Here is a 13,213-nt window from a genome sequence, read left to right on the forward strand (position 1 = left end):
TGGAATATTTCAATTGCCGATTTGAAGAAGAAAAATACAGAGGGTCGCCAGGTCAGTGGCGCAGATAACAAATTAAGTTTTATTATTATATTTTTTCTACTGTTTTTCATTCTATTCGCAAATAAAGCCTCACCTTAGGTTCGCTATTTCCTTTTGATCATTTCTGCTTAATAATTCATATATCTATATCTAGCCGTTCTGGAAATATTAATTAATGTTCTTATTTTTTGGAGATTGTTTCGGAATGGTCCACGAATGTTGAACAAATGGATCAAAATTAATAATTTTACGGTTAGACATCAAATCTTTAAATAGAGCATCGTGTATAAATTCAAATATGCTGAAAATCAAAATTGAAAACTCTTTTAAATGAGGTGTTACTCGATTTATAGCCCAATTTGAGATTGTAAAATTGAATGCACCTCCGCGAAAGGTTGTTTTGGTGAATTTGCATTTAACGCTAAAACGTGTCCCACTCGAAAACAAAATCGACTTGTCGCGGTAATTTCTAATATTTTAATCGCAGTTCAAAATAAGCCGAGAGCAAAGTTGTCAAGGATACACTCTGTATATATTACCTTTAAATGTGTATTTTCATTTCCATCATCGAAAATTAGAAAAAACAAGATCGAATAAAAAAAGCCATGCTCACATTATTCGTTGACATTCAAATTTCCAAAAGCGTATTCGGAATAGCATTTCTTATTGATTTTCTCAAAAATTATGAACTCACTTTTTTATTGAGCCCTTGTTCGTAGAGGTGGAAAAAAATCCTAAAAAAGTGCATCAGTATGTCGATCCTAATGACGTCACTCCGTTTTGCCCTGCCTGGTAATACCACTAAGTTATCGAAGACGAATTTGCAGTAAAAATTATGAAAATTTTGACACAATAAATTTCAGTTACTGTAATTTCAAACTTATTTGATTTCGAAAATCGAAACGTAAACGCCATCGTTCAGCAGCAGACAAGTTAATTATTTCTATTTAAAATTGACGCTCAGGCTATGACACATTTGGAACAACAGTGTTCCGCTCGTCTGTGACAAAAATTATGGGTACAAAAGAAAAAAGTAACCACATACGAGCGATCTCTTTAGCAACATTAATTTGTATTGTGGGTTGTCTAAAACTTAACTTGGTGCTAATTACACGTTTCTACGCCAAGCATCTCTCTCTAGTTTTCTATGCCGCCATCTATCAATGAATTACTAAACCGAACTTAATGATGTAGAAGGAATCTGTTTCCGTTTAAGAGCTAATGTTGCTTATGACATTTAGATGACGCTTCTAATCAATATAACACCCAATGATGTTCCAACCAACAGCTTCCTGATGCATTTTTTTAGTATTTTTTTCCATTTCTGAGAGTAGGGACTCAATAAAAAAAAATTTTCATATGTTTTATATAATCAGTAATAAAAGCTATTCCATACCCGCTCTTGGAACCATAGATACCAAAGATTTGAGTGAGCACGGTTTTTTCATTCTAACTTATTTCCTTTAATTTCCGATGAGGGTAATGAAAATGAAAACACAAATTTAAAACTAATATATGTAAGGTGTACGATATAAAACTTTGCACCCGGCTTTGATCGTAGTTTAAAATATACCCTTTGTAAAGTTTCCAATGGTATTGCCCTATACATATTTCTTTTATTTATTACAATTTTCTTCTAATAAACTTTGCTTTATAATGCACAGGCGCTGGAGTAATTCCATCCACAACTTTCATATCCGGAGGACTTTCGGGTACTACTTTGACATCGTACTTCTGCAGAATTGCGGTTATAAACATGAATATATTTGCCTTCGCCAGAGAATCTCCCATACACCTATTAAAAAAAATTGTATCTAATCATCTGCAATATTTTCAATATTACCTTCGTTTCCCAATTCCAAAGGGTATAAAATGTTCTGGTATTGTCACCTTTCCGTCAATGATATAACGTTCTGGATCGAATTTGTCTGGGTCGGTAAAACCACAGTTTGGACCCATCATACTACCGTGATAATTAGCAGCAACCAGAGTATCCTAAATCCAGAGAATTTCAATGATGTAAAAATTAATATTGATTAGGTTGGATTAATTACCTTTGGTATAAAATAGCCTGCAACATATGTATCTTTAAGAGCTCTATGAGGCACTGAGAAGGCTCTAAGGCCAAACATTCGGAGAGCTTCCAGAACTACTGCCTCAGTATAAGGCATGCTGCAAAATATGCATTAAACAATAAGTCATCATAAAACTTGTAGTGTACTTAGGTCTATCATCTAATCGAGGAGGTCTTCCTCCCAAAACACTATCAATCTCTTCCTGGGTCTTTTTCTGAACGTCTGGATTCAAAATCAAATACAGGAACCCAAAGCTGGTGGAATTGTTCGTAGTCTCTGAGCCTGCCATGAACATATCCAAACATATTGCCAAGAGCTGTTCTTCTGAGAATGACTCCCCTGAACATCTCTGTTATAACGAAAAACTTTTTTTTACTAACATATACCTACCATGATCTGGCGAATAAAGTACATTCAAATACATATCCATCAAATCTCTAGGATTCTCACGTTCATGAGTTTTCTTGTGTTGTTCTAACTCTTTTTTCAAAAAGTCCCATATAAGACTGTGAGTTTCAACATAAGCTTTATATCCCGAAAGCTCCGGGGCTACATACTTCAATATTGGGAAGTAACTGTATAAGGAAATATTAATTCCGGTGTTAATGAGAGATTTTAAGCTAACCTGAAAGGTGCTCCGATCATATGGATAATCTTGAACAAATCAGACATGATTTTTTGCAATTTTTTCATTTCGGATTGTTCGGGGGAATATCTAACTCCGGCCAGCATCAACCACAGGGAATTCAGGACACTTACACTGAACATGGACTCCATATTGAAAATTGTGGAATCTAGTAATTAAACTGTATACGTTATGTTGATTAAATAGAAATCTGAAAACCTTTCTCTCCTATAGATTTATCAATATACTTCAATAAATGAAGAGTTTCCCCTTGGATCAATTCCGACATATTCCCGGTGCCGTAGCCAAATTCCTTGAGGTGCCTTAAAACAAACTTCTTTTGCTCTTGCCAAAATTCTCGATCTGTTAAAATTATGCCTAAAATAAATGTTTTTGGAATGTACTTTGATATCTATTTAAACACTGACCAAGCCGTTTATTCCAAGTCCGCATACTAAAGAACGGTCCCAGGGGCCTGCCCAGCAAGTCTTCCGACATGGACATTTCTTTTATTTCAGCAGGCCCGTACATGATCACTATAGGTTCCCTTCCTATCTATGCAAAAATATAATTTTTCATAAATTTCATTATTACAAAATCCAATACTTTTAGTCCAAGAACAGGTCCATATTTGAGGCACATTTGGGCAGTAGCCTCATATAGTACTTCAAATTTCTTCCTGGTTTTGATTACTTCCAAGGCACACCCTATCAGGGGGTACCATCTAGGGCCAGGGGGGAAGTTTTTGGGTTTCCTTGTATCAAAGTAAGCTAGTAGAATCAGTATGGTTAATAAGAAGGGTAGCGCGAACCAAAACATTACTGAAATAAAGGAGAAGATTTTTGCTAACAAATTTATTATAATAACTGATAATGTAAATATTTAACGCATCACTTAATAAAAATCATATACGTATGTGTCTGGTACGTGAAGAATCGGCACCAGGGAAATCAACTATTGTTGACTGGTATTGTGAATTTAAACGCTGTCGTACAAACACCGATGATGCTGAACGCTCTGATCATCCAAAATCAGCAGTTGTTCCGGAAAACATAAAAATGTCCACGAAATAGCTTTCAAAAAGCATAAAGTTGCGCAAAATAGATGACACCTTAAAGATATCCGAAGGTGATGTGTTCACAATTTAACACAAAAATTTTATTTGAGCACTCCTAAGTTGCTCTCGAAGTGGGTGCTGCGTTTGCAGAGCGCTGTTTGAAGCTGTTCAAGCAAAATAAAAAGGATTTTTTGCGTCGGTGTGTGACAATGGACGAAACATGGAACTTACTACACAACTGAATCACAAAGATTGTCAGCTGAATGGATAGCAACTGGTGAAAGTTATCCAAACCGACCAAAAACTCAAAAGTCAGCTGGCAAAATTATGGCATCCGTTTTTTTGGGATGCGTATGAGTTTTTGTTTATCGACTGTCTTGAGAAAGGTAAAATTATCAGTAGATACTATTACGTGGCATTATTGGATTAATTGAATGTAGAAATCAAGAAAAAATGGCCACAAGTGAAAAAGAAAAAAAATGCTGTTTCACCAAAACCCCATGTCTCAATTCGATAAATATTATGATTGAATTGAATAAAATGTTTCGAATTGCTTCCTCACTTACTGTACTCTCCAGATCTGGCCCTCATTGACTACTGGGTTTTTGCAGACATTAAAAAGATACTTCAGGGAAAGAAATTTAGCTCAAATGAAGAAGTGATTGCCAAAACTAAGGCCTAACAAAGGCAAAAAGCAAGTTCTACAAAAAAGGCATGGAAAAGTTAAAGGAGCGTTGGAACGAAAGTATCACTCTTTAAGGAGAGTATGTTGATGAATAAAGTTAAATTTACAAAAAAAAAATGTTTTTCTTAGTTAGACCAGAGACATATTGAGTGATGTGTAAGAGACCAAAATGTTCATTACACTAGGAAATGATGAGATTGATTACTGTAAGCAATGCTATATTAAAGAGAAAGCATTCGGAAATCGAGTATTAGTACCTATATCGAAAGTAATTATGTAACGTGTGCGGTAAGAAAGGTTGATACGAAGAAAGTGCAATTATCGAAGGAAGATCAATGCATTCTCTTTAGTGTATGATTTCTCATATTTCTTAGATAATAACATTCAATGTATTACTTGCAAATAAAATTACTACACTAACTGAACACCTCCGTCAAATTTCCAAATAATTAAAATTAAAAAGAAAACGTTAATATTTGTACTTACTCAAAAATTAATATCCAAATATACATCACACACGAACCCATGTATCTATATTCGTGTAAGACATTTTGATGAAAACGGTAAGAATATAATTTCACATTACTGGGATACCCAACAAACTATCAATGATATTTGTTTCTTCCTTATTTTGATTTTATACGCAACTTTCTCTTCTTTCTTCGGCAATGCTGTGATAGGAATTTTCCTATAATACCATATATATGTGAGATATCGATGGTTCGTTCAACGTTTGCCATTATTTGATAACTGGTATTGGTCCCTGGACAAAAAATTGAAACCTCCCATATCAAATATAACAAAATTTTGTAAACGCTAATAAATGAATCCCTCACCAGTAAATCGCTGGTTTATCGAAATTACGCAATGTGGCAAATAAACAAAATTCATTTAATTGCTATAAAGAATTCTGTAATTATAAAACCTATCATACATTGACGAATATAAAAATTTTTGGAAATGCGTGCCTTTACATCGAACTTTTTACGATATCGCATTTAGATTCTTTTTGCAGTTTAGAAGAACAGTTTAGGGGAACGTCCACTTCTGTTTGTTCCTGTATGCGGGTTTTTGGTAAGTATTTCAATTAAACATCAATTTGCAACAAAATAATAATAACTACACCTTAGGGACTGCCGATGTGAATTTTTCAAATTGATCATACACTTCAAATCGTATTTCAAAAAAAAAACAATTACTAATAAATAAAGCCAAATGCACCTTTAAAAGTAATGCTTAGTTATCATGTCAAATAATCTACATTGAAAATGAGCTACCATGTATATCTTTAAGAGACTCTTTTTACAAGGAACCTTATCTATCCTTATTATTTCAGCTATATAAATATCGGTACATCTAGATAGGATTAAGGCATAGGTAATGTTAAGCGCATTACGATCAAATACTTTATTTTTGTTTTATAGTACACATAATGAAAACAATGGCGACCATTACTCAACCGATTTTAGTTGGTCCAAATCCAGCGAACACCGTTTGCCCCCCCTGTCGTTCTAATACTACCTCTGCAATAGAGAAGAAACCCAATACTACTAATATTATTACTCTGGTCCATACCTTGTGGAGTTAGTACTTTGAGAACATGAGCCTCTCTGCACATCATCGTTCCCAAATATTCCAACTAGAAATAGTCTTTCCAGATGCTGTTGATTCCCTATTGGGTGGATTCCTGTAAAAGCACAGATCTTTCCTATCCCAGCTGCTAGGCATGTCTTGGAACTTACACATCCTGTGTGTGATTTCGAGTTCTCTTTCTTACACCTTAAGATGTATTGTTAATAAATGTACCAAATTGAAATATGAAATCCATTAAACTATTATAACACCATTATCATATTAGTGTTATTTATCTCTTCGTATTAAACTTGAAATTGCTTGACAGCGTTATTTTTTTGAAATATTACGATAATCAGTTCTTCGATGTTTTGCTAAACCGTTAAAATTGTAAAAATGATTACTCTTAAGTGATGCTTTCGCGTCGACTACAACAGTCAAAAAGAAGAAAAAGGTCAATCCAAGCGGAGCTGTCATGAAAATCAGTCGTTCAATTTAAAAACTATCTATGAATAAATAATAATTATTTGGCAGCAGAAACTATTATCCTGATTTTTCTAATAATATATTCCCTTTTCGTGACACTTAAGAGATGATAAGAGCTACAAAAAGAACGTTTCACATACATGCACGAACTGGCACAAAGTGAATTGTTGATTAGTAATAAATTGGATGACTTACTTTACAAATCATTCTCACTTTGTGTCCCTTAAAACAAATAACAATGTCCATTAAATTATCAAACGGTAACAATGTAGAATATGCTCAAGACTTCTTTTCGATTAATCGCTGGATTTTGAGATGTGCAGGCCTCTGGAGACCATCCAGCGCCAACAAATATATTCAGATTTGCTACACCTTATACGCAATTTTGGTATTTGCTTTCGTCAACTTATGGTTCACTTTTACGGAATTCGTGTCGCTATTCTACACTTTCAGAAATGAGTATGAATTAATTAAAAACGTTAATTTCTTTCTAACTCACTTCATGGGGGCCATCAAAGTAGTTTTCTGGTATTTTTATGGGAATTATTTGATACAGATTATGACTGCTTTGGAGGATCCACAATTTTATTATGAGGGATATCAGGTAGGTTTATTGCAGAAATTGTAATTACATGTGCTACTTACAAAATGTATTTTTTCATAGAAATATCAACCCAGCGAAATTTCTCAAAGATATAAGAAAATCGGAAAAAAATATTCACTAACGTTCCTCCTATTAGCTCATGCGACCCTAACGTCCTCTTATATCCCTCCAACCATTACCACAGCACATTTCCTAAAATCATCTGGAAACTCCACAATGCTGCCAAACACCTTGCCCTACTACAGCTGGATGCCCTTTTCATATCATACAGGACTTAAATATTTGCTAGCAATGGCTTATCAGGCAGGTACAAAACTAAATCGACACCCAACAACTTCAAATATACACCATAAACCTACGATTGCAGGTCCCATGTTCAATTATGCCTATAGCATTGTAGGAATGGACTCATTGTTTATAAACATAATTAACTGTATTACTGGAAATGTGGTCATAATCCAAGGAGCTTTTTGCACTGTGAGGGAAAGATGTTTGGTGCAACGCGGTATTGTGGCACCGCGTCACCAACCGATTCAGGAGAACATTATACTTATGAATTCCATGAAAATGGAACTGCTGAAAATTGTGAAGCATCTTCAGACTATTTTTAAGTATTGTATTACACTGTTACGTTTTCTTTAATTATGAAAGAATTTTCAGAGCTAGTGAGCAACTGGAAAACGTGCATCGATTCGTGACATTATGTCAAGTGACTGCAACTCTATTTATTCTGTGCACATGCCTATATTTAGTGTCTATAGTAAGTTAGGTGCCGTTTTCGGTGATTTCTCCTTACCTTTTATTCTAGGCCCCTCCTCTGAGTAAACAGTTTATAATTGAATTTGTTTACATGATGGCAATGTCATATCAATTATATCTTTACTGTTGGTTTGGGAATGAAGTGACATTAAAGGCAAATTTGCTCTATAGATTAGAAGATGGCCTTACTTAAAGGCTATGTATGTAGTTTCAGGAACTGCCTCAACATATTTGGGAAAGCAATTGGTTTGCAACAGATACTCAGTATAAGAAAAGCCTTATGTTTACTATGCTTAGAGCGAGGAAGCCTGTTTTCTTTACAGCAGGAAGATTTTCTCGTCTTACCTTGCCCACATTTATGTCGGTAGAATTGATTCTAACTATGTAAGTTTTTTGATGAAAATAACATCGTTGTGTTTCAGATTCTGAAGACTTCATACTCCATCTTTGCATTGATAAAAAATACCTCAACCTGAAATCTATAAAGGAAAAAAGGCACGTTTGTGAAAACAATAACATTAATAATTTTTATTCATATTACAAGTGGATAATTATACACAAATACACATATTAATAGGATTATTATAAATTAACTTTATATGAATTTCGAAGGAAATCCCAAGGTCACATAGGATGAAAGAATATTCCTTGCAGTTCCGCCTCACAAAGGCGTTTTACTTCTTCTACAATATCACAACTAACGAACAAGCAAAAAGAATAATTGCAAATCAACTTCATACCACTAATCCCTATTAAATTGGCATTCTTCTGCTGCAAGACAATGTAAAACTCCCTCAAATTGGAAGTTTTACTAAATACCCAGTAATCATTAGTGGTTTTCACGATATTTTCCCCCGAAAGGCCCAAACATTTGCTTGAATCATTCATATCTGCCATTATCCTCAACGATTCTTTGGGACAAGAAATATTCCCTGTCTGTTTATTGTCTAAATGCACCTTAAATTTTAAATCTATTAATAAATGAATGTTCGTGTTAAATAAATTCCAACTTACGGTGCTTTTATAGGCCAAATTCAATTTATTGAAATAAATAAACTTAGGCGACGATTCAGGCACATTAGACGGAGTCACAACCTGCTTTGCACAGTAATCGGCAATGTCGTTTACAATAGGCGATAACTTGGGATTCATATATTCATCTAGTGCTTTGAAGTCGTCTAAAGTCAATTCGTGACTTCCTAAACAAAACATCGAGTTTAGATCAAATTCAATGTTTAACGAATAATTTTACCTTCAATAAATAGACAAAGTGTAGCACTAAGAGCCCTATAAACAACCAGATGAAACTCTTTGAAACATTCCTCCTGAAATAAGTGCACTTTGGGCACTTTTCCTATTACTTTTGCCTGTTTTAGATTAGTAGGCCCAGTGATAAATCTACCGTGCCTAAGAGAACTGAAAGGAGATGGGGAATGTCTGGGAATTGAACCGCCTTGAAGCTCTACCTCTACATTAGCAGGTAAAAGCGAGGATATCAAATATTGATAAACAATTTGCATACTATTGGGCTCAATGCCACTCCTAGAACGGTTTGAGAGACTTTAGTGAATCAAAGTCAGGCTTAATCTGTAACTCACCATATTACATGTTCATTATAAAGAAATGCCGTGTGTGAAATAAAACCCCATTTGGATTCTAAAGAGTTTATGAAGCATTGAATTTTTAAAAAATGTTGCCTGTCTAATGGTAAATATTGAATTCCTCTAAAAATATTCAAAATATCTGCATGTTCAATCCTCTGAAGTTTTAGATACTAAAATATTTCATTTATTATGAATATATATTATTTCATAAAATATGATCACTCACTGCATTATAAAAAGCCTCCAATTGATTTTTTAAGGTGCCTAAATCATTTTTACTAAGAGTGTTAGTGAGGGTGCCCCAAAACAATCTATAAACGTGATATGTTTGCTTTAAAACGGCTTGAAACACATTATCCTGTACATCCTCCTCTAAATACTCTATAGAACTAATATTTTCTTTCACTTTCGCTGCAATCGGTAAACTGAGGGTCTAGAGAAAATTTACAAAGAAAGTTGTGATGATGGTCATAAATTATAAAATTTACCAAAACAACCCAAAAGTCAGGTTCAGGTTCAAAATACAGCTGCCTCAATTTACTCATATGAAGAGAACTAACTGGGGATGATGGATTGAAGGTCCTCAAATAAAACCGAAGATAGATGGTGGATATTTTTTGCATTCAAGATACTTACTGTGTGAATTTGATAACGCCTTCTACTAGGCTAAGATTTTCAACTTGCACAGATGTATTATCTGTAGTTGGATAGTAGAACAATATTTTTTTTAATTCCTGAAAAATAACTAGGTTTAAATACATGCTAAGAAAAAAGATTCATATAAAAGTTTTTGATTTATATTGGGTGTATTTTTTTTTAATAAGATGGCTTACTTTTCAAATCAGTCCCAAAATTTCCAAGTATTCTTGCATAAAGTAATTAAATAATAAAAAATAATAATATTCTTATTTAGGAAAGGCAATTAATTTTGTTTGTTATGAAGATTAGACCAAATATTTGTACTATCATAAAATTCTTTAAAAACATTTCTGTAGACAAAAAAGATGAAAACAAACTATAACAACAGAATACATAGATAAAATTTAAAAATTTAATATAGTATATGATTTGTTGGGAAGTTAATAAAAAAAATGTAATTAATATTAAAACTAATTTTCAAATAGTTTTTGTGTTTTTATTCAGTCCTTTTATCCACAAAAATGTTTTTTATGAATGACCCTGAACATTTAGAAATGTTGGACAGTATAATATAAAAAATTTCAATTGCGGTTCATATAAATCACAAATGGTATAGCCATAAAACCAACTTTCTATGCTATGTATTATGACACGTCTTACGCCTTCTATGTATTTTGCATAATTTTCTCTAAATTAACTCCCAAATTTATAAATTTGTCAGAATATATTCCTCTATTCTTTTAAATAGAATTACTTTATAAAATAATGTATCGATTCTTTAAATTTACCTCTCCTTCTTTAGGACCAAATGAAGAATTAAAGATAAAGAAATTCTGGATCTCTACATCCTTATTTACGCCTCCCATGGTGGATAATTGATCAACGGAGCTCAAAACTACGATTATTCTTTGATTCAGTGTAACTGATTTTCACATTTTAAGATACCTGAGAGTTCCGAGGAAAATGTAAATTGATGAACAAATACTGATGATTATTTATTTTACTATTTAAATAGGTTCAAAAAGATAATAAAAATTGATGTTATTTTAAAAATACTTTGTTAGGAAGTTAGGTTAGGTTATGGGAAGTTTCGGTTTTTTCCATTTCAGAGTGCTCGCAACGGAGTAAGCTGTGTTCAGAAGTAGATCCAGGTGTAGAGTGATGGTGAGCATCTAGAAGAAGAAACATTGAATTATGATTTTTGTAATTTTAATTTAGCTCTCCTTCTTAGACATTTTACATTCCCTTTAGCGTTATTTTTGTTTGCTGGAAGGTTTTTAATATCATTATCCTTTCCCAAAGAATCGAACCCCGTTTGTTCGAAAAGGGCTAAATTTTGCTTAATTTTAAAATATTTATTTAAAATTAGTTTTGTCGCAATTCTAAACTTTTATTGGTGTTGCTGTGGTAAATTTTGAGCTGTTTCTTCTATAGTTGAAATAAAATTAATCTGAGGAACATATTTAGGAATTACAGAGCAATTTAGGTCTTTAGAATGAACCAGAGTTTTCATCTGTGTTTTGTTTTTGTGAGTTAATTTTTTTGGACAAATTTATTACTGTTTTTTGCAGGTACATTGTTATTATTATTATTATTGAGTGTTAGGAACTCTTTGTTCAGTACTAAGTTTTTGTCAAATGAAGCTGTTTTAGATAGAATGCCTCCTACGATTTATCGATTCATACAATTTATTATTTTTAATCAAATTAACATAATTTCGAAAGGTGAATTTGTTGTACACTGCTCAAAAGAATCTAAGGAACAAATATACTTTTAGCTAGAATATTTATACAGGGTGTTATTTAAGTATGCGGCTAAATTTTAAGGGGTGATTCTTTGAGTGATTCTAAGATGAAAAGTTTATCTAAACATACGTTCTACGGTAATACTTCATTTTCAAGATTCAGGGTGTCAAACTATTTTTTTTTTAATTGTTATATATTAAAAAAAATTTCTAAATAATAAAAAGATGCAAACTAATATAACGTTAAAACTTGGTGACAGTTTTTAGTGTAATACAATGTAAAAAATTAATTTTTTAAGCTGGAAATTGTTTCCTTTTGCTAGTGACACGCGCATAAGGGTGACGCCGGAAATTGAAGAAAAATCAAACAAGAAAAACGCTTTATTAAAACTCCACTTAAACAAATGGTACGCAATTTTTTTATTAAAAAAAAATATTTAACAATAATTAAATACCAAATTTCAGCAAAATCGACGAAAGGATTAAGATTTTTGCAGAAAAACGATTAAAAAAAAATTGATATCTTGTATTGTATCTTGAAAACAAAGAATTACCGGATCTAAGTTTTTATAAACTTTTCGTCGTAGAATAACTCAAAGAATCATCCCTTGAAATTTGGTCACGTACTTAAATAACACCTTGTATGATGACATTAATTCCCAATAAATTCACACTAAATTTCTTTAACACTTGCAGTTGAGTGCAAAATTTTCGGGCCAAAAATAATTTTATAAATAAACAACACGAAATTTCGGAAAATAATATATAGTGACATAAATCCCATTAAATGTAGTTCTAAAATAAATAACTTAAACATTTATTGAAAATAATTAAATGTATAAAGAAAGTAAATATTGTGCTCTGTTTAAAAGTGTCGGAGCAAACAAATTTAAACATTAAATACAGATTAGAACGTATTTTATAATGAATTTGAAAAACTGCAAACCTATTATTTATTCAGTATTTTGTAGCCATTTCTTTTAAATTGATTATTGCGGCACACCGATGTGGCATAGACTCAATTAACTTTTGTATTATTTCTTCTTTAATGTTGTGCCATGCTTCTTTTACTTTTTCCCAAATATCATCCTTATTAGAGCAATTTACAGCTCCCACATTCAGTTTTAACTTTCGCCATAAATAGTCAATCGGGTTCAAGTCTGGAGATTGACTTGGTCACTGCAGGACATATAGTTTATTAGTACTAAACCTTCCTGAAGCGCGTTTGTCTTCTAAATTCTGTAATTTTCCATTTTTTAATAATATTTTTAACAGTTTTCGTTCTGATCGATAATAATGAAGCAATATTACGTGAATTTTTTTC

The 13,213-nt window shown here is 32.6% G+C and overlaps 3 protein-coding genes across 3 annotated transcripts; 1 reads left to right on the forward strand and 2 right to left on the reverse strand.

The window, feature by feature from the left end:
* Nucleotides 1–1,643: 1,643 nt before the first annotated feature.
* On the reverse strand, nt 1,644–5,216 carry Cyp303a1 (Probable cytochrome P450 303a1). The gene is made up of 10 exons (XM_066403935.1): nt 4,968–5,216; nt 3,346–3,560; nt 3,168–3,294; nt 2,959–3,117; nt 2,740–2,908; nt 2,505–2,689; nt 2,261–2,453; nt 2,094–2,211; nt 1,883–2,034; nt 1,644–1,834 (listed from the first exon to the last, which is right to left on the reverse strand). The coding sequence occupies exons 2-10, from the start codon at nt 3,556–3,558 to the stop codon at nt 1,663–1,665; spliced, it is 1,488 nt and encodes a 495-aa protein (XP_066260032.1). The 5' UTR covers nt 3,559–3,560; nt 4,968–5,216; the 3' UTR covers nt 1,644–1,662.
* A 1,380-nt stretch (nt 5,217–6,596) lies between these two features.
* LOC136418009 (odorant receptor 2a-like) lies at nt 6,597–8,419 on the forward strand. Its single transcript, XM_066403898.1, has 7 exons — nt 6,597–7,143; nt 7,204–7,450; nt 7,511–7,754; nt 7,804–7,903; nt 7,952–8,056; nt 8,111–8,266; nt 8,325–8,419. Exons 1-7 carry the CDS (start codon nt 6,778–6,780, stop codon nt 8,376–8,378), a joined length of 1,272 nt encoding a protein of 423 aa, XP_066259995.1. The 5' UTR covers nt 6,597–6,777; the 3' UTR covers nt 8,379–8,419.
* On the reverse strand, nt 8,403–11,210 carry Ccz1 (vacuolar fusion protein CCZ1). Its single transcript, XM_066403897.1, has 10 exons — nt 11,150–11,210; nt 10,934–11,090; nt 10,143–10,240; nt 9,995–10,088; nt 9,733–9,939; nt 9,501–9,676; nt 9,155–9,444; nt 8,917–9,101; nt 8,643–8,859; nt 8,403–8,585 (listed from the first exon to the last, which is right to left on the reverse strand). The coding sequence occupies exons 2-10, from the start codon at nt 11,009–11,011 to the stop codon at nt 8,527–8,529; spliced, it is 1,404 nt and encodes a 467-aa protein (XP_066259994.1). The 5' UTR covers nt 11,012–11,090; nt 11,150–11,210; the 3' UTR covers nt 8,403–8,526.
* Nucleotides 11,211–13,213: the final 2,003 nt, after the last annotated feature.

This window comes from Euwallacea similis, chromosome 32 (assembly GCF_039881205.1).
Source record: "Euwallacea similis isolate ESF13 chromosome 32, ESF131.1, whole genome shotgun sequence".
NCBI classification, from domain to species: Eukaryota; Metazoa; Arthropoda; class Insecta; order Coleoptera; family Curculionidae; genus Euwallacea; species Euwallacea similis.